At 41.6% G+C, this 20,205-nt stretch overlaps 1 protein-coding gene across 4 annotated transcripts in view; it reads left to right on the forward strand.

Annotated features, from left to right (window-relative positions):
* The window catches only part of heatr5a (HEAT repeat containing 5a), a 175,946-nt gene that overhangs the window by 109,670 nt on the left and 46,071 nt on the right, over positions 1-20,205 (forward strand). For all 4 annotated transcript variants that reach the window (XM_060933915.1, XM_060933916.1, XM_060933913.1 and 1 more), the window contains 6 exons: positions 4,213-4,395; positions 5,767-6,003; positions 9,168-9,346; positions 13,332-13,400; positions 13,516-13,695; positions 16,205-16,397. In XM_060933915.1, coding sequence (XP_060789898.1) covers positions 4,213-4,395; positions 5,767-6,003; positions 9,168-9,346; positions 13,332-13,400; positions 13,516-13,695; positions 16,205-16,397 — 1,041 coding nt within the window. The remainder of the gene's footprint in view (positions 1-4,212; positions 4,396-5,766; positions 6,004-9,167; positions 9,347-13,331; positions 13,401-13,515; positions 13,696-16,204; positions 16,398-20,205) is intronic.

Here is a 20,205-nt window from a genome sequence, read left to right on the forward strand (position 1 = left end):
CAGATGCTTTTGTAAAGTTTGGAAGTGTGCTTTTTTTTTTTCCCCCTCATCCCATTTTAGCATGTTATGAAAGCCGTATAGGATAAGAGAGGCTGATTTTGCAGCTGTGCTTTTAAATATTAAATGTAATTAGCATCGCTCTGATTGGCTAACATCTTTTAAACAAGAATTCTGTCAACTACATGCTGTGTGGAATTGTAGCTAAACTGTGAGAGGCAAGCGATAGCTTCTGTGCTCCGATGCTATAGTGGAAGCCTTGGCCTAAAGGTTTGCGAACAGAGGGGCCAAGGGTCAAGCGAGAGCTTCCTGGACACTTTGGAAGAATATGCAGATTCACGTTTTCTTTTGTGCATCCTGGAACTTGGAACACTGCTTTCTCCCCTGCTATCGTTTACTCAGTAGTAACTCGGTAAATGTCTCCATCATCGTAATTCAGATTGCTATGTGTGGTCATATGTTAACAGTGGTGATACCATAAAAATGAGAGGAGATTCTGCGTAAGATACATGTACTTTTGTAAATGGCCTGTTCTCTATGGAATCAATTTTGTGCCAAAATGTTCATACAATACTTTTGAAATATCAAACAAAAACGACAAATCAAAATACAAAAAGGAAAAAAAAGGTCAATTTTTTTAGACTGGCAAACAAATTATTCGTGTAATCGTGCAAAATATCAGTCTATTACTCTTCAGAAACCTTTTATTTTTGTTCCGCGTCTTTCTCAGTTTTGTTTGACGTAATTTATTTTGGTTGCGATTCCAGCTTTCTCGTTTGCGCTCCCTGACTTTTTGCTTGCAGTTTTGGCACAAACTTCACGTGTGGGCGGGCTGTCCAGGAATGCATTCCCATTGGCTAACTTGTGTTTGACTGACAGCTACGCTCAGCCATTCCCTACTCGGATTCTGGCGGACTGTTTGATGAGTAACCGATCCATTGATGGTAAACAAGGATCGAGTGGACTTCAGTGGCGACTATGATATTGAATTAATTCAACAAAGTGTAAATTCAATATCATAGTCGCCACTGAAGTCCACTCGATCCTTGTTTACCGTCAATGGATCGGTCTAGAGGTCTGCGCGGGTCGGATTTTTCAGTCCCGCCCGCGCCCGCATTGTGCAGTCCCACTCCCGCCCGCGCCCGCAAAGAATTATGATTTTCAGTCCCACTCCCGCCCGCGCCTGCCATATTTTGTCCCGCTCCCGCCCGGAAATCCCGCATGATGCAGACGTTCGCGTTATTTCTCAGGAAAGTTCTTGTCTTGACACAACGTGATGGTGCCCCGCCCCCTACTTTGAGTGGATTTGAGCATAAATATCTACAGCTCACGTTCACATTTATTATTTACCTTGTTTCTGAATTCAGCATGTAGTGTCTCTAATAATAATAATAAGTGCTGTCAAGCAATTAAAATATTTAATAGCGAATCGCACATTTTTGTCACATGAGAAACGTTTGTAATTCTCTGATCAGCATTAAAAAGTGAATGGGCTTGCTTTGTACCAATGTTTTTTTTTTTTTACTGCAAAGCAGAGCTAGCAAGAGAACCATGAGTGAACAACTCTAATCAGAGAGACAGGTTACACAGTGACGGTAGGCTTGACTCAATGCTATCCCAGAAATCCTTTCTGTAATATGCAAATTTGGCCGCCTCTGATTGGACAGCCAAATTTGCATATTACAGGAAGGATTTCTGGGATAGCATTGAGTCAAGCCTACCGTCACTGTGTGACCTGTCTCTCTGATTAGAGTTGTAGACTAACTCAAGCAGTAAATTACTTCACTTATGGTTCTCTTGCTAGCTGGGTGTGAACTGCGAGTCATTAGAGTGATCAAAGGATTTCCCGTTAGGGTGATCAATGGCAAATTTAAGATGCCATTCCTCACTCAATCTGACAATCTGACTCTCTCTGCAAATTTAGGCATCTTAAAATGTTTTTATTAATGCCAAATAAAATATCCAGCACAAATTATATATGATAGACATTAATTTATAAATTTTATTTCAAACACGTTTTTAATTAGCGGGACTGCAGCTTATCACCGCTCCCGCCCGCGCCGCATATGTGCACTTCCGGTCGCGCCCACAATGAGCTTTCAAAATTTGTCCCGCACTGCTTTGCGGCGGGTCCCGCGGGAGTGCAGGGCTCTAGATCGGTCACTCGTCAAACAGTCCACCAGAATCTGAGTAGGAAATGGCTGAGCGTAGCTGTCAGTCAAACACAAGTTACCCAATGGGAATGCATTCCTGGACAGCCCACCCACACGTGAAGTTTGTGCCAAAACTGCAAGCAAAAAGTCAGGGAGCGCAAACGAGAAAGCTGGAATCGCAACCAAAATAAATTACGTCAAACAAAACTGAGAAAGACGCGGAACAAAAATAAAAGTTTTCTGAAGAGTAATAGACTGATATTTTGCACAATTACACAAATAATTTGTGTCAGAAAACAGAATCCAGGGACACATGTCCGCCCAGGGGCATTTTGAGTTATTGACAGATTCAGAAAGTACAGTTTCTAAGCTTTCCAATGATGCCTTCCATGTGGAGATCTGACAATATTTGAAGAATGTGTGGCCTTTTGAAAGTGTATACTTCTTAAAACAGAAAAGGGAGAAAATCGCCCTCAAAGTTTTCCATCTCAGCTACTCTGGGTGCAGGGCGGGCACATAATGCTGCTCATTTGCTTGATATTAAGGAAAGCTCTACCCCCTACTAGCTAGCACGATGCTACTTTCATGTAAACAAAGATCACCACGTCAATTTTCCTTCCATGCAAAGTATGCCCAAAACAATTATGAAGTACAAAAATAAGTCCTAAAGTATACTTTAACGTTTTGTGGTTGAAAAATTACTCACACCGTAAGAAAGAAAGATAGCACAATGATGACACAACACAACACTAGTTTCATGTAAAGCGTCGGTCACAACCGGCTGTACGGTACGTGCTCCTACGGCCGGTCTACATGCAAAAAACGCAAGAAACGCACGAGAGCGCGCATGAAACGCACGAGAGCGCGCGTGTGATGTGCTGATTTTCGAGCTGCAGACCGGCCGCAGAGGTTCTTTGTCATGTCAAACAAACTCTACGGGCACTTACGTTTTTTTCAGGTTGCAAGACAAACTTACGGCCAACGCGCGTCTTTCTCCATGAACAAAAAAAAAAACGCAGCAATTTGGGAAACGCCAAAAATCGCATGGCCAAAAAATCGTACGTCCGGTTGTGACCTAGGCTTAACCAAACCACAACACTCTCTGTTACATGCAAAAATAACCACACAGCCTTAGATTAATAAACTTACCCCATCAGAAAGAGAAACGGCGCTTTGCACACACCAATGCCTCCGATGGAATGTAGTCCTAGAACGGTCCGTGTATCATCCGATCATTCAAGTATTCCATTCAATCTGGAAAACGAGGTTGCGTTTTTTTTTTTTTTGCTAGAAATGGTTATCTCCGATGTAAATACCGTGTGTCTGTTTGCTTCGTGGTGTTTCAGCTCCTCTGCGCTCTGTTTAACTTCCTCATTCCATAGTGAAATTACATGCCTCTATGCAGGTTAAGTAGCCACGAGCTCAGCTCGCATCATACAGCTGATTCGCGGAAAAAAAAAAAAAGACTTAAATCATCATGTGAATGGCCCATATGGTAATTTACCCACACCCCCCAGCAGGCTACAGTCCTGACAAAAACGAGACAATTTGCAACAAAAAATGTATGCTTTTCCAACAAAACAATCTATTATCTGAAATACTGATTGCATTCTTCAAGATCTCAACTTGCACATGATGGAAAAAAACAAAAATCACAAATTTCCAAAAAAATGCTTCTTTTGCGATTATCTCGGATTCGTTTCGGCCGACATGTGTCCCTGGATTCGGTGAGGGGTCACATTTGTTTGCCAGTCTAAAAAAAGTTGACACTTCTTTTTTTGTATTTTGATTTGTTGTTTTTGTCTGATATTTCAAAAGTATTGTATGAACATTTTGGCACAAAATTGATTCCATAGTTCTCGACGCTTATTTTCTTTCTATGCCCATTACAGTCTGGGAAAGTAACTGGGCGTTTTAAAATGCCCAGTATGACCCCCAAGTCACAGCGACACATTTCAAAAACAACAAGAAAAAGCAGTTTTTTATGGCATGTCCTCTTTAAATATTTTATTGCAAATTTGTAACTTCTCACTGGAAAAGTGGGTGTGGTTTTGCTTCATAGACGTGACCATTAAGGAGGTGGGTCTGGAGGGAGCTCTGTTTATTCTGTTGGATCGTGAGCGGGATGCCCGACTCTGCCAAGACATTCAAGAAACACTTATCCACATGATGAGCTCAGCCGCTGAGACCCAGCTGGCTCACTGGCTCAAGCTCTGCAAGGATGCACTCTCCTCTGCCTGTTCAGGTGAGTTTATGTCATATGGAAAATATTCATTCATTCATCTTCAGTATCCACTTTATTCTGATCAGGGTTGCAGTGAATCTAGAGCCTGTCTTTGGAACAATGAGCATTAGGCAGGAATGCACCCTGGATTCGATGTCAGTCTATCGCTACACACACATTCACACCTAGTGGCAATTTAGGGGCAAGTACAATGCCATTTTCAATTCCTGGAGGTTCCCTGTGTTTGAAGAATGTGCTGCCTATATTATAAGAGAGCTTACATTAAGTTGACCATGATTAGAGTATTCAGCAAGAAAACGGACTGACAATACAATTTCCAGATATGTTTTTACTAGGGCTGTAACGATACACCCAACTCACGATTCGATTCGTATCGCGATTTTTGATCCACGATTCGATACGCCCACGATTTTTTAAAATGTTTTTTTAAAGTAGTAAATTTGACTTATTAACATTTACTTACTTACATTAACTATTTAATAACAAATAATTCAGACTACTGCAGAGAATGAGTAATATGTATGCAAAAATGAACAAATGTATATCCAAAGATTGTTTTATTTCTCAAAATAATACTGTTGAGCCGGAAGCTCTGGTTTTTTCGGTTCTGAAAAAGTCATTTTTCCAAATCGTGTAAATCCGTTAAGATTTTTTTTTGGGGGGGTGGCGGCTATTTCACTGTCTCACTCTCATAGGGCCAGTGATTTTCTGTGATCGCAGAAAACAGATGGAAGTTACGGAATTTTTATGGTGAAACATTGCTCGCGTGTCAAAATGTAACTGCCACAGAGGGCTTCCGCCCAAGCAGACATGCCTTCAGTGTTGCCAGATATTGCTAACGTTTTCCACCCCAAAATATGTTCAAAACCAACCAAAAAGCACCTAAACCTGCCCAATCTGGCAACACTGCATGCCTTTCCGGTCAAGTGATTGTGATTGGCTTGTGGCACACCTAGCCAGCCAATGAGCTGCTTGTTTACAGATTCGCTCCCCGCGTCGCAACCAGAATGGCGACCGCTTAAAAGAATGAATGCTCTGCCAGTGGCGAGTGTGGACGTTGCGTGACTCGCAGAAGATTGTCGCAGGTCGGCGAAAAAACGACTTACTAATAGATATAAAAAAAATAAAAGTAATTTAAGTAAGTTTAAAATGTAATTTAAATAAAAAAGTAAAGTATTCATAAATTGAAGTTTGGAAGCGCCTCTGTTTTTGGGCTGAGGAGAAGTTTGAAAGGGTGTACCGTGATTCTGCCTTCTTGTATCGCGATACGGATCGTGGCTCTGCGTATCGCGATTTCGATTTCGATACGCATATCGTTACAGCCCTAGTTTTTACAGATACTAGAACTAAGACCATTCTCTTCTGTACTAGACTCGGTAGTTGCTGCACCTGTGGAAATGAATCAGGAAGAGGATGCAGACAGCTATGACGACGCATCATTCTTTCATGCCAAGTGTGTATACAGTGGGCCCTTCAACAACCTGCGCTGGTCCAGCCGTGTATTCGCTGTGGAGTGCGTGTGCCACATCATAGTGCAGTGTGAGAGCGGACACCTAGCTCACTTTGACATGACACTGGCTCAGGAGCAACGATCGCACAAGTCCACAGGTCAGAGATCGTAAGAGATAACGGAGAATCAACCCCTTCAGAAGGTGTTGATTACTTTTCTATAACAGCAGTTCAGTTATAATTCATTGTTCACTCGTAGTAATGTGCTCATTCTGTCCTTTCAGGTTATCCTTTCTCTAGTAACAGCTCATTCACACTGAACTATATGGTCATACACTAGTGCATCTCAAAAAATTAGAATATTGTGAAAAAGTTCAATATTTTCCATCAGTTATTTAAGAAAGTGAAAATGTTATATATTATAGACTCATTATACGTAAACTAAAATGTTTCAAGCATTTTTCTACTTGCCTGACCTGAACCCCATAGAGAATCTATGGGGTATTGTCAAGAGGAAGATGAGAAACACCCGACCCAAAAATACAGATACGCTGAAGGCCACTATCAAAGCAACCTGGGCTTCAATAACACCTCAGCAGTGCCACAGACTGATCACCTCCATGCCACACCACATTGATACAGTAATTCATGGTAAAGGAGCCCCAGCCAAGTATTGAGTGTATAAATGAATATACTTTTCAGAAGTTGGACATTTCTGTATTGTAAATCCTTTTTTTGATTGATCTTAGGGAATATTCTAATAATTTGAGATACTGGATTTCTGATTTTCATGAGCTATAAGCCATAATCATCAAAATTCAAACAAAAAAGGCTTTAAATATTTCACTTTACATGTAATGAATATAGAATATATGAAAGTTTACCTTTTTGAATTAAATTGTGAAAAAAAAGGAACTTTTTCATGGTATTCTAATTTTTTGAGATGCACTAGTATATAGTGTGTGTGTTGCCCCTTTTCCACCAAATCAGTTCCAGGGCTGGTTCGGAGCCAGTGCTGGTGCACAACTCGTTCAACTTGCGAGCCAGCTGAGAACCAGTTTGCTTTTCCATAGCTTGCGGTGCTAAGGGAAGCCATGTCATTACGTCGCTGTATACGTCAGTTACGTCGCTGTATACATCAGTTACGTCACTACGTTTGCATAAACCTTGGCGCGAATATCGAAGCAAAAACAACATGGAAGAAGCAGCAGCAGCAGCAACAATAATAATAATAATAATGGCTGACTTCGCGTTTGTACAGCTGCTGCTTCTCGTCGCTTAAAAATGGCGATCTTTCGCGGTCTTGTTATTGTTGGTCTTAACAACTCCGCCCCCTCGCTGACGTAAGCGGTTCTTTCCTCTGGCCCAGCAGAGAGTTGGTGCTAGCCTGGAACCGGTTTTTCTGGCCCCAGAGCCAGTTCTTTGTCAGTGGAAACAGAAAACCCGGTTCCAAACTAAGCACTGGCCCCGAACCAGCCCTGGAACTGCTTTGGTGGAAAAGGGGCGTGAGTGTGTGTTATATATTTGTGTGTGTATATAGTATATAAACAGTTATTCCACAAAATCGTGTTACATGAGCTGATAGCGGAGTCAGCTGTAAGCCATGTATGATGAGATTGAGTGGAATAACTGTTTTATTCTCTCCACATTCACTGGATTTTGAGAAACGGAGTATTTTTATTTTTTGCAAATTCAATAAATAAAAACTTCGTGCAAAACATCCAACAAAAAAATTTCCACTTAGAATGTAAACAAAATGACAGCAGCAATTTGTGAATAATGCTGTAATAATAATTTTTGGAAAATAAAAATTTATGTTCTTCAAATCAAATACTTTTATTCCATTTTTTTTTTTTTTTGCGGGGTTTTGTTTTCGAGTAGAGTTTTTATTTCATCCTCAGTTGGTTCAACAACATGCGCCGCCATGTTTTTTTCTGTACTCACGGTATATGAGCTGATAGCCTAGCAGTAGAGTCGCCAATCAGAGGGCGCGACTGCTCATATCCAGTGAATATGGATATAATTTATGTATAAAATGTGAAGATAATTGACTGACTGGGGGAAAAAAAATCAGATTTCCCCACTCATGAATGATTATAGGGTTATATTACACAGACACGGGTGTTTTACTGGGAAATTCACCACTCGCATTGTTCATACGAGCTACGTCCACCGTGGCATAAATCTCTCTCTGTTATTCATGAGGAAATCAATGAATTTTGATAAATTTGGGTACTTTGTGAATGTGTCTGTATATTACATCACATTATCTGTAGCCGCTTTATCCTTCTACAGGGTCGCAGGCAAGCTGGAGCCTATCCCAGCTGACTACGGGCGAAAGGCGGGGTACACCCTGGACAAGTCGCCAGGTCATCACAGGGCTGACACATAGACACAGACAACCATTCACACTCTCATTCACACCTACGGTCAATTTAGAGTCACCAGTTAACCTAACCTGCATGTCTTTGGACTGTGGGGGAAACCGGAGCACCCGGAGGAAACCCACGCGGACACGGGGAGAACATGCAAACTCCACACAGAAAGGCCCTCGCCGGCCCCGGGGCTCGAACCCAGGACCTTCTTGCTGTGAGGCGACAGCGCTAACCACTACACCACCGTGCCGCCCTGTGTCTGTATAATGAAAAGAAAATCACACGTTTGCTTGAAGATATGAATTTTATCTTCTCCTGTTGAAAATATCTTCACTCATTCACTTCACTCACTCGTGAATATGTTCATAACTTGAAGATAAACGTCATATCTTCGTGCAACCGTGTAATATCCGCTATAAATTTAATAATAAATGTTATCTAACAAACCCACCTACTCTCATTGATACAGTGAAGTTTGTTTAATATTTACGGATGGAGTCCTGGGGGTCAGCACATTGTAACGGTTAAAGTTTTCAACCGAGGGGAGTCTTCAGGACAGATAACTTTCTGGTTTCTGGGTCACCATGTTGAGATGCATTTTGACTTATTAACGAAAAGAGAGGCTGTTGAGGCAACAACAGTTTTATAGCTGCTATAACGTAAGTGATAACAGGAACTAGCTTATCTCATGGACGTTCCATACAAATAAAAATTATGACGTGGGGCTCTATAGTTAGTGTAATTGTTGTGGTGCAAAGGGAATAGAACACTATGGGACATGTTGTAATTGTCAGTGATTTTATTATTATAATCTGTTGCTTAGATCATGCCATTACAAAATTCTGATGTCTCACAGCCTGTTTATTGAAGAAAATTATAGGCTCCTGCAAATGATTTGCAGTTATGCCCGAGGAGGTTTTACTGTCTCGTACACCATTTGTTTCGTAGATTTCCTGGTTCTCCACTTGGCTGATCTGGTGCGCATGGCCTTTATGGCAGCAACAGATCATAGCGAGCAACTCCGGCTGGCCGGCTTACACATGCTGCTGCTCATCATCCGCAAGTTTGCAGGCGTCCCAGAACCCGAGTTCCCTGGCCACGTCATTCTGGAGCAGTATCAGGCCAACGTAAAAATGTTATTCAGATGACTTTCTTTCACGTGTAAAAGAATAATCAACAAACTAGCTTATTTGAAAGTTTGTGCTCCAGCAATTCTGTATCCATTCATGAACTCTGATTTGGTGCAAGGGATAGTTTGTTCTAGATTTAGGAAACTATTTTCAAGCTTCTGTTTGTTCGTATGCAGAATTTTATACAGGAAGTTCGTCCTTTCCTCTACAACTCAAACAGATGCAGCAGTTCTTTACGAGTGTGGAGTAAATTGTTAGCTGCAACTCAATTAAGGAAATGGAACGTGAAAATATCGAACGTTAGAAGAAAGCAAATGTACCAAGTAATGTTCCCAAGTTATGACCTTGTAAATTAAGAATGGAATTTATTAATACATGGTTTTGTTGGTTGGTTAGAAATGAATGCATAATGTACAGTACTGTGCAAAAGTCTTTGGCACCCTATTTTTTTTTTTCTTCATACAAACTTTGTTATAGATTTCTATTTTATGACTTCTGTATTATCGAGTCGGTACAAAAACATTTTCGAGTCCAAATGTTTGTTTTCCAGCACAAAATTACAGTTAGGTCCATAAATATTTGGACAGAGACAACATTTTTCTAATTTTGGTTCTGTACATTACCACAATGAATTTTGAACAAAACAATTCAGATGCAGTTGAAGTTCAGACTTTCAGCTTTAATTCAGTGGGTTGAACAAAATGATTCCATACAAATGTGAGGAACTAAAGCAATTTTTAAACACAATCCCTTCATTTCAGGGGCTCAAAAGTAATTGGACAAATTAAATAATTGTAAATAAAATGTTCATTTCTAATACTTGGTTGAAAACCCTTTGTTGGCAATGACTGCCTGAAGTCTTGAACTCATGGACATCACCAGACGCTGTGTTTCCTCCTTTTTAATGCTCTGCCAGGCCTTTACTGCAGCGGTTTTCAGTTGCTGTTTGTTTGTGGGCCTTTCTGTCTGAAGTTTAGTCTTTAACAAGTGAAATGCCTGCTCAGTTGGGTTGAGATCAGGTGACTGACTTGGCCATTCAAGAATATTCCACTTCTTTGCTTTAATAAACTCCTGGGTTGCTTTGGCTTTATGTTTTGGGTCACTGTCCATCTGTATTATGAAATGCCGACCAATCAGTTTGGCTGGATTTGAGCACACAGTATGTCTCTGAATACCTCAGAATTCATCCGGCTGCTTCTGTCCTGTGTCACATCATCAATAAACACTAGTGACCCAGTGCCACTGGCAGCCATGCATGCCCAAGCCATCACACTGCCTCCGCCATGTTTTACAGATGATGTGGTATGCTTTGGATCATGAGCTGTACCACGCCTTCGCCATACGTTTTTCTTTCCATCATTCTGGTAGAGGTTGATCTTGGTTTCATCTGTCCAAAGAATGTTCTTCCAGAACTGTGCTGGCTTTTTTTTAGATGTTTTTTAGCAAAGTCTAATCTAGCCTTTTTATTCTTGAGGCTTATGAGTGGCTTGCACTGTGCAGTGAACCCTCTGTATTTACTTTCATGCAGTCTTCTCTGTTCACTTCTATAGTCATGAGCTTTGGGTAATGACCGAAAGGACAAGATCGCGGATACAAGCGGCCGAAATGAGTTTCCTTCGCAGGGTGGCTGAGCGCTCCCTTAGAGATAGGGTGAGAAGCACAGTCACTCGGGAGGAGCTCGGAGTAGAGCCGCTGCTGCGCCACATCGAGAGGAATCAGCTGAGGTGGCTCGGGCATCTTTTTCGGATGCCTCCTGGACGCCTCCCTCGGGAGGTGTTCCAGGCATGTCCCCCTGGGAGGAGGCCCCAGGGAAGACCCAGGACACGCTGGAGGGACTATGTCTCTCGGCTGGCCTGGGAACGCCTCGGTGTTCTTCCCGCGGAGCTGGCCGAGGTGTCTGGGGAAAGGGAAGTTTGGGCTTCCCTGCTTAGACTGCTGCCTCCGTGACCCGGTCCCGGATAAAGCGGAAGAAGACGAGACGAGCAGTCTTCTCTTTATGGTAGATTTGGATATTGATACGCCTACCTCCTGGAGAGTGTTGTTCACTTGGTTGGCTGTTGTGAAGGGGTTTCTCTTCACCATGGAAATTATTCTGCAATCATCCACTACTGTTGTCTTCTGTGGGTGCCCAGGTCTTTTTGCATTGATGAGTTCACCAGTGCTTTCTTTCTTTCTCAGGATGTACCAAACTGTAGACTTTGCCACTCCTAATATTGTAGCAATTTCTCGGATGGGTTTTTTTCTGTTTTCACAGCTTAAGGATGGCTTGTTTCACCTGCATGGAGAGCTCCTTTGACCGCATGTTTTCTTCACAGCAAAATCTTCCAAATGCAAGCACCACACCTCAAATCAACTCCAGGCCTTTTATCTGCGTAATTGAGAATGACATAACGAAGGAATTGCCCACACCTGCCCATGAAATAGCCTTTGAGTCAATTGTCCAATTACTTTTGGTCCCTTTAAAAACAGGGTGGCACATGTTAAGGAGCTGAAACTCCTAAACCCTTCATCCAATTTTAATGTAGATACCCTCAAATGAAAGCTGAAAGTCTGGACTTTATGTCCATTATATAACTATAACTTGAATATGTTTCAGTAAACAGGTAAAAAAAACAATGTGTCAGTGTCCAAATATATATGGACCTAACTGTAAATGTTACAGAAAAAAAGTTTGTATCTGAACAGCATATTCCATAAGCGAGCACTTTTCAGGTTAAAAAAGAAAGCATAATGAAGGCTGCTGGGTTTTGGTACAAAATGAAGAAGCGAGTGTGACAGTCAGTGTCCAGAAGAACTGCGGCTGGTTCTGTAAGATGCTCAGTAAAACCTACAGCTCATTTCCTTATAGAACTGCACTCATTGTACCTGAGACGAAATTTTTTTTTAAAGCAAAGTGTCGTCTCAAACTCTTGCGGCTATGTAATGGGCTACAGGCCGAGGGCTACGGAAACCGAGATCGGCGCCGCCCTATGCACCACATGGCGTGGGAAGGGACTTTGACTTTTTTTGAAAGTGTCGTCTCATACCAAATATTGACTTTGTTTAATTTATTATGGCTTATTGCTGTTTATAGTGGGTTGTGGCAGTGGGGGCGTGGTCAAGCGGCGGTCTGTGACAGGAGGGCGGAGTCAGGGAAGGTAAGTGGCAGAATCACTACACCTGATGTTAATTAACGTGTGTGTTTTTTTTTTTTTTTAAAGATTTTTTTGGGCTTTTTTCACCTTTATTGGATAGGACAGTGTAGAGACAGAAAATGAGCAGGAGAGAGAGACGGGAAGGGATCGGGAAATGACCTCGGGTCGGAATCGAACCCGGGTCCCCGGATTTATGGTGTGGCGCCTTATCCACCTGAGCCACGACACCCCCTAATTAACGTGTGTTTGTGTGTCTTCCCCAGTGACCGCGCCCTATTTAAGGAGAGAGCGAGAGCAGAGGAGAGCTCTCTCCCGATCCAGACACCAGATGTGTGTGCGTGCGCGAGTGTCTGTTAGACTGAAAGATCACTGAAAAGTGTATCAAATAAAAAGCATTTTCAAACTTAGTTCTGTCCTGCCGTCTTCTGTGCTGCGCCCACTCTTACGAGCTGCTACATGGTTTTTTTTTTTTTTAAATGTTGAAACATTTCCTTTCATTATTTTTAAGCCATTTTTGGTCTACAGCGTTTCTTTACATGTGCCCAAGACTTTTGCACAGTACTGTAGATTTGGAGTGGCATGTTGGCTTATTGTTACCTTCTCTCATATTGTATTAAATTATGTTTAAAAAAACAAAAAACCTTTAGCCAAGACTCCTTAAGCCTGACAAATTATAGGAATGAACTTGGCTGTATGTTACATAAATTTGCTTACATCTTGTTTGCATTTTCATCACATAAATGCATAATTGTCAGTATTGTTAATGTTGTTCTGTAACAGTGGCAGGATTTTTCAATCTCCTTTCTTGCTAATTTTTGCAAATGTAAAAAAAAAAAATTTCTTTGAAGGTGGGAGCCGCTCTAAGACCAGCCTTTTGTGCAGAAGCTCCTCCTGATGTCACTGCCAAAGCCTGTCAGGTCTGGTTCTTCAAAGGCAGCTTAAAAAACATCTTATTCTGTACATTTGCTTTATAATACATTATTTTCTTCCTGAACTAGCATCATGATGATTCTCATTGTTCTGGGCATGTAGGTGTGCAGTGCATGGATGGCCAGTGGGGTTGTCAGTGATCTCCGTGACCTCAGGAGGGTTTACCAGCTCTTATCATCTTCGCTAGTCAAAGTTCAGGCAGGGAGGGACGTACCTAATCCTCTCTACAATGAGAGCACCTTAACCATGGAGACGCTGGCTGTGCTCAAAGCCTGGGCAGAGGTGAGATGTTGCATTCACTGACCAGCTAAGTTGGAGTCTTCTCACTTGGCGCAATCCATCCTGAACATTCTGTACTTTGCCTACAAGATCTTTGGAGTTACTCCAGGATACTTCCAATAACATTAATTGCTTTATTTATGCAGAGAATAAGCGTACCGAGGTCAAGATTTCATTTGCTCTGGACAACAAATAGAGCTCTTGCAAACTGTTAAGCAAGCATGGGACATGGAGAACCAAAACCGTGACATAAATCCCTGTATGTCACTTGTGAGGAAATCGATGAATTTTGATAAATTTGGGTACTTTTTGTTTGTGAATGCATCTGTATAATAAAAAGAAAAGCACACGTTGGCTTGAAGATATGAAGTTTATCTTCTCGTGTTGAAAAACTCGCATTTTGCAGACAAAATACATCGCGGATCTGAGTGACACAAACAATATTGACTGGCTTTGAGTGGTATATCAGATATATTCCATTCAGCTAGCATGATACTGAACAAGTCAAAGACAAGTTCAAGATCATGCTAGCTTAATGGAATACATCTGATATCTCATCTCATTATCTCTAGCCGCTTTATCCTTCTACAGGGTCGCAGGCAAGCTGGAGCCTATCCCAGCTGACTACGGGCGAAAGGCGGGGTACACCCTGGACAAGTCGCCAGGTCATCACAGGGCTGACACATAGACACAGACAACCATTCACATTCACACCTACGGTCAATTTAGAGTCACCAGTTAACCTAACCTGCATGTCTTTGGACTGTGGGGGAAACCGGAGCACCCGGAGGAAACCCACGCGGACACGGGGAGAACATGCAAACTCCACACAGAAAGGCCCTCGCCGGCCACGGGGCTCGAACCCGGACCTTCTTGCTGTGAGGCGACAGCGCTAACCACTACACCACCGTGCCGCCCTATATCTGATCTACTACAAAAAAAGCTATTATTATTATTATTATTCATACACATTCCTTTTGGGTGTTCAACACGTCTTTTTCAAAATTCTCTCAAATTTTGCCATATTTAACGCAGCAAACCTAGCAGCCATGTTTGTTTATAAATTGTCAGTCACTCGCTAGTGCTGACGTTTTACGTCTCCAATGTGTGACGTTATGTTGTTTTGACAGCCATGCAATATCATAAACCAGGTTCAACACTCATTCTCCACTGGGTAGAGTGACGTAATACTGTATACATAGGATAAGCAATATACGAACAATATTGCATGCTATCAAACCAAATGAATGAAACCCGCTGGAAGGGAATAGAACGCATTTTTATCCCGTCAAAAAAGTGTCCTGTATGTATAATAATTCCCAATATTTCACGCCAATGATGTCACTCCCAGTGTTTTTTCCACTGACTTGATGCACGTTGTCAAAATGGCAAACCGGTTCAAAATTAAAATTCTTGTCTGTTTCTTTTTTGTGGACTCATCCATATAATATAAAGAACTTTACACAGTAGCGCGAAGATAGGAAGTTTATCTTCTCGTGTTGAAAATATTTCACTCGTTTACTTCACCCACTCGTGAATGTGTACATTCACCCCTCAAAGATAAACTTCATATCTTCATACAGCCATGTAATATCCTCTATTTTTTTCGCGGTCCAGTTTCCATCAAATCGTGCGCTCTGATTGGCTCGCGAGCGGTCCGGAATCCTACGATCCGGACCCCGGTTACGGACCTTTGGCGACTCACTTGTTCACAACAAACAACATAGTAGCAATTTTTTGTCAACATTTATTTTCGCATTTCTTAGTATAATAGCATTCATTTTACAGCATGGATAGCGATAACGACAGTGTTCACAGCGAGAGCGAGTTTTACTACCCTGACGATGACGAAATAAAAGAAAACATTTCAGGAGAAAGCCGAAAACAAGCTTGTAGCAGGTTTGTTCTAAATATGGTTTCCCTTTTGGGCGCTCTCATTTTCTCTTAGAATTTGGTAAAGAAAAAATATATATTATTTACCAGCTTAAGATCGGTTTGTGTCGTGAAATACCGTGATCTCGGCCTAGAGGCCTCGGTCAGTGTTTTCAAGACCTCAGTCACGGTGTTTCACGATACGGATCTCCCAGCTGGTAAATTTTATTTATAAAAATAAATAAATAAAATTGCATGATGTAAAATAAATCAACAGATTAAAGTGTCAAAGATATTGCATTTTTGCACTTAATTTAAAATAAATTCAGATCAGCGTTTGGCTTTTTATGGCTGTTTAAATTCCACCCACCCCTTTTTTTTTTTCCTTCCTTCCATATTTTGTTGGTTGTGATGTACTGATTGGCATTATTGCTTACAGAGCAGAATTTTTAAGACGTTACAAGCTTTCAAGATTAAGGATTTGTGGAACCAACCCCCCCCAAAAAAAAAAAAAAAATTTCACATCAAGGATATGGAAATGACAATCATATCAGTAGAAGCTTTAAATGGTCTCACTTTTTGTAGTTTTTGCTTAGAGTCTCAGTACTAAGTTCTTCTCTTTCTGTGCATGTCATTGCAGGTATATATCATGGCAGTGGAAGGCAGCAGGCACAGAGAGCAGCAGGACCCTGCTGATGAAAGTGGAGCTGCAGGGCTGCTAAAACTGGTGCAGGGTGAGCTGGGCACACTGAGCTGCCTGTGGCTGGCAGCGCTGCAGGACCACGCACTGCTCACACTGCCCGCAGACTATGCCAAGCAGCTACCCTCCACAGGTCACTATCAACAAATCACATGACACTGAAGAGAAGAAGCCTAGCTTTGGGGGGGAAATAAATAAGGAGGTTAATTTGATAAAAGCAGTGTTTGATTATTTCACAGCCATAACGCATTATTACACAACATTGTCCCAGCCAATTTTTGCTGGAGTTACCCGAGACTGAAAACACTGAGCAACAGGAGTTAAAGTGATAAAACTATTATTGAGTTTGACTAAATTTTGTTACGTTGGAGTTAGAGGTATTCTAGGAGGTTCTACTATCATAATTACAGTGGTAGTTGTGCCATTAGTTCTGCAGCGGCTGTGTCAGTGTATAACGGTACACTAATATGTAATTGCAGTGCATCCCTTGAAGCATGATAAAAGCGCGCAAAAATATTTTAAATATCGAACATGCCAGTTAAAAATCTGACACAACTGGATCATTTTAAGTGTCATGTATTGCCATTTGTAGCAGGGCTTTGAACCGGTTCAAGGAACGAAAACAAAAACCGGGAACTTTTTCTATTTCACATGGAACAGAAACGAAACCAGAAACTTTATTATTTTTTATGTTCCGGAACAGAAACGCTTATTAAAAATAATGGTAACCGGTTAATACCGGTTTTTATTTCGTTCCTCAAAGTTTCCGTAGCCTACAAATAAAAAAGCCATTCTTCTCTTGCGCAAGTTTCTATGACCCGCTGGGGTTCACTTCCTGTGTGACGTTCGCTGACTGAATGGAGAGCGCAGGAAGGTGGACTACTATCACTTCTCCACGTGATAAAGTGAGTAATTGCATTACTGAGTGTCTGAGCAAAGAAGAGCCTGAACATTGCAACCTCCCTATTGGCTGTTTGTAAAAATGTATCAGTTGTTGCCCTTCCCACGGGAATCATCGCGGGCTCGAGAGACGAGACCTGACGAGTTAGTTCGTTGGTAGCAGAACAAAATGTCTGGACACAAATCGGGTTTTCAGAAAAGGAAAGAAAATAAACGGAGGGTCGAAAATACAAAAAAGGAGGCAGAAAATGTAAAACGAGTTTTAAGGTAGGACAAATGGTTAGTTTTCTGAGGCAGCCCGCCGTGGCTGCAGGCTTTCAGTTGTCACTGAATGGTTACTTTTCTGAGGCAGCCCGCCGTGGCTGCCTGCAGGCTTATTTATTATAGCCCATTTAGTTAAAATAGTTGATATAAAATGTTTATAGTTATGTGATGGTTGTCCTGATTTAGACTGGTGTTTTGTTTTGTTTTTTTTGGGGGGGGGGGTTGCGCGATGTTGCACCCGGGTCCAGATTAGGGCAGAACCGGCCCTGGCTACATTTCAGGTGTAGTTTGTTTTATGAATGTATGTACTGTACTTGCATAGATGTGTACTTGGTCTTCCAATATGGCGCCTAACAAAATCTTGCGGCGCGGTGACGTCATGCGGTAGCCCTCTATAGGGCCTGACTAGCCTTTGGTAACACACTAAACGAATTCTCTTTCATTTTTGGCACTTTTTCTGTTTGTGTAGATGGGAAGACATACTGAGAATCCAAATTGCCAACATTTGAAATAATAATTGTTTTGAATTATTTCTTGTCTTATTTAATGAAGGTTGTAATAGAATTAGCCTACATTTGGCTTAAGCTGGATGAGACAGAGACATAACTTTATAGCCATTTGTTAAACAGCTGACAGGGAACGTAATTAACCGTTCCGGGAACGAAATTTTTTTGTTCTAACCGGTTCGGGAACATCTATTTAATGGTGGAACCCAAAACCGGAAACGTTAAAATTCCGTTTCTGTTCGGAACGAACCAATAGGAAAAAAATTCTGGTTCAAAGCCCTGATTTGTAGTAAAGCCACACTGGATTTTGTGCTGTAGAATATGAGCTCTTGAATATGAGAGACATAACACATGATTGGGGGGAAAAAAGGGAAGCATTCAAGTATAAAAAGATAGTAAATACAAGTATGCACTTCAGTCACTGCTATATTCTTTAGTATCATGCTTTGTTTTTCAATATGGAGTTGAAGACATCACTATACATAAAGGATATTACGCGGTTGGGCGAAGATATGAAGTTTGTCTTCGAATAGTGAATGTATACATCACGAGTGAAAAATATTTTCAACACGAGAAGATAAACTTAATATCTTCACCCAACCATGTAATTTTCTTCATATTATATGGACACATTTGGGGGGAAAAAAAAAGCAAGTTCATCAAAAGAATTTGAACTGGTTCGCCATTTTGACCACGCACGTCTAGTCAGCGGAAGACACTGGGAGTGATGTCATTGGAGTGAAATATCAGGAATTATTATACACATGGGCCATTTTTTCCATGGAATAAAAACAAGTATTCTATTCCCTTCTAGTGGGTTTATTGATCGCATGCAATACAGGTAGTCGTCGACTTACGACCTATGCGACTTACGACCGATCAACTTTACGACCGTCTGGTTATGACTGGCAAGTGTTTCCCAGCTGAGCTAGCTGAGCGTATGACAGTTTCCGCCCCAGCTCCCGGCAGTGTCTCTTGCCGCGTACAACAGTTTCCGCCCCAGCTCCAGGCACATCTGCAGTCTCTCTCGCGCTCCCTCGCGCACTCCGTCATACAGTTTCCGCCCCAGCTCCTGGTTTATGAAACGAGCAAATGCTCCCGCCAGCCCGAGCGCTGCAACAGCTGATGATGACGTAGACGACCCACAGCCAAGCACCAGTGATGCCAGCGGTCACTAAATTTTGTATTTTGCTACGTTTTTTGCATTTGTATTTTGGTATGTTTCAAACTAAAATGTTTTCTATTTTTCACACCTGTATTTCGTATTTTTTGTTTTGCACATATTAAACGAATTGTACTGTACGCAGTGTAGTATGCAGTGTTTGACTTAAACCAAATAATGAGCCAAGGTAATGAAATAAGAAAATGTTGATAAAATAAGACTTTAAGATGATTACAATATCATTACACATCACAATATACAATGTTCATTTAACATAGGCCGACTTACGACCAGATCGGTTTACGACCGGTCAGTCGTAACCAAACGCAGTCATAAGTCGACGACTACCTGTATTATCATATCGCTTATCCTCTGTGTATTACATCACTCTATCCAATGGAGAATGAGCATGCAATATTGTTACTATATTGCATGTTGTCAAGACAACACAACGTCACGTATCGAGCAACAGTGACCGTTTGTAAACAGACATGGCCGCCAGGTTTGCGTCGTTAAAAACGAAAGATTTTGAGAGAATTTTGACTGCCAGGTAGCTCTGTTGTGTGTAGCTGTCAATGTTGATTTTAAAAGTAACTAAGTAAATTACACAGGGAAAATAATAATATTCGGCTTGACTGCGCTAACGTTGGCCTTTGCTAACACTACACCAGCTGGAAAGTAACTGGACTGCCGTGCTAACAGCACCGAGTTGCAGGTAAACTAGCGTTGGCCTTTGCTAATGTTGCTGCTACACCAGCTGGAAGCTAACTGGACTGTCAAGCTAACAGCACCGAGCTGCGGGTAAACTAGCGTTGGCCTTCGCTAACGTTGCTGCTATGCCGGCTGGAAGCTAACTGGACTGCCGCGCTAACAGCACTGAGCTGCGGGTAAACTAGCGTTGACCTTCGAGAATACTGATATGAAGAGTGCGTGTATGTCTCATAATAATATTGGCTGGCTTTTTTGTGGTCTATCGGATATATTCCATTCAGCTAGCATGATATGGAACTCGTCTTTGACTCATTCTATATCATGCTAGCTGAATGGAATATTTGTGATATACCACTCATATCCCATGGCGCTTTTTTTCATGGTATTTCAGATACATT

This window comes from Neoarius graeffei, chromosome 11 (genome assembly GCF_027579695.1).
Source record: "Neoarius graeffei isolate fNeoGra1 chromosome 11, fNeoGra1.pri, whole genome shotgun sequence".
Lineage (NCBI taxonomy): Eukaryota > Metazoa > Chordata > Actinopteri > Siluriformes > Ariidae > Neoarius > Neoarius graeffei.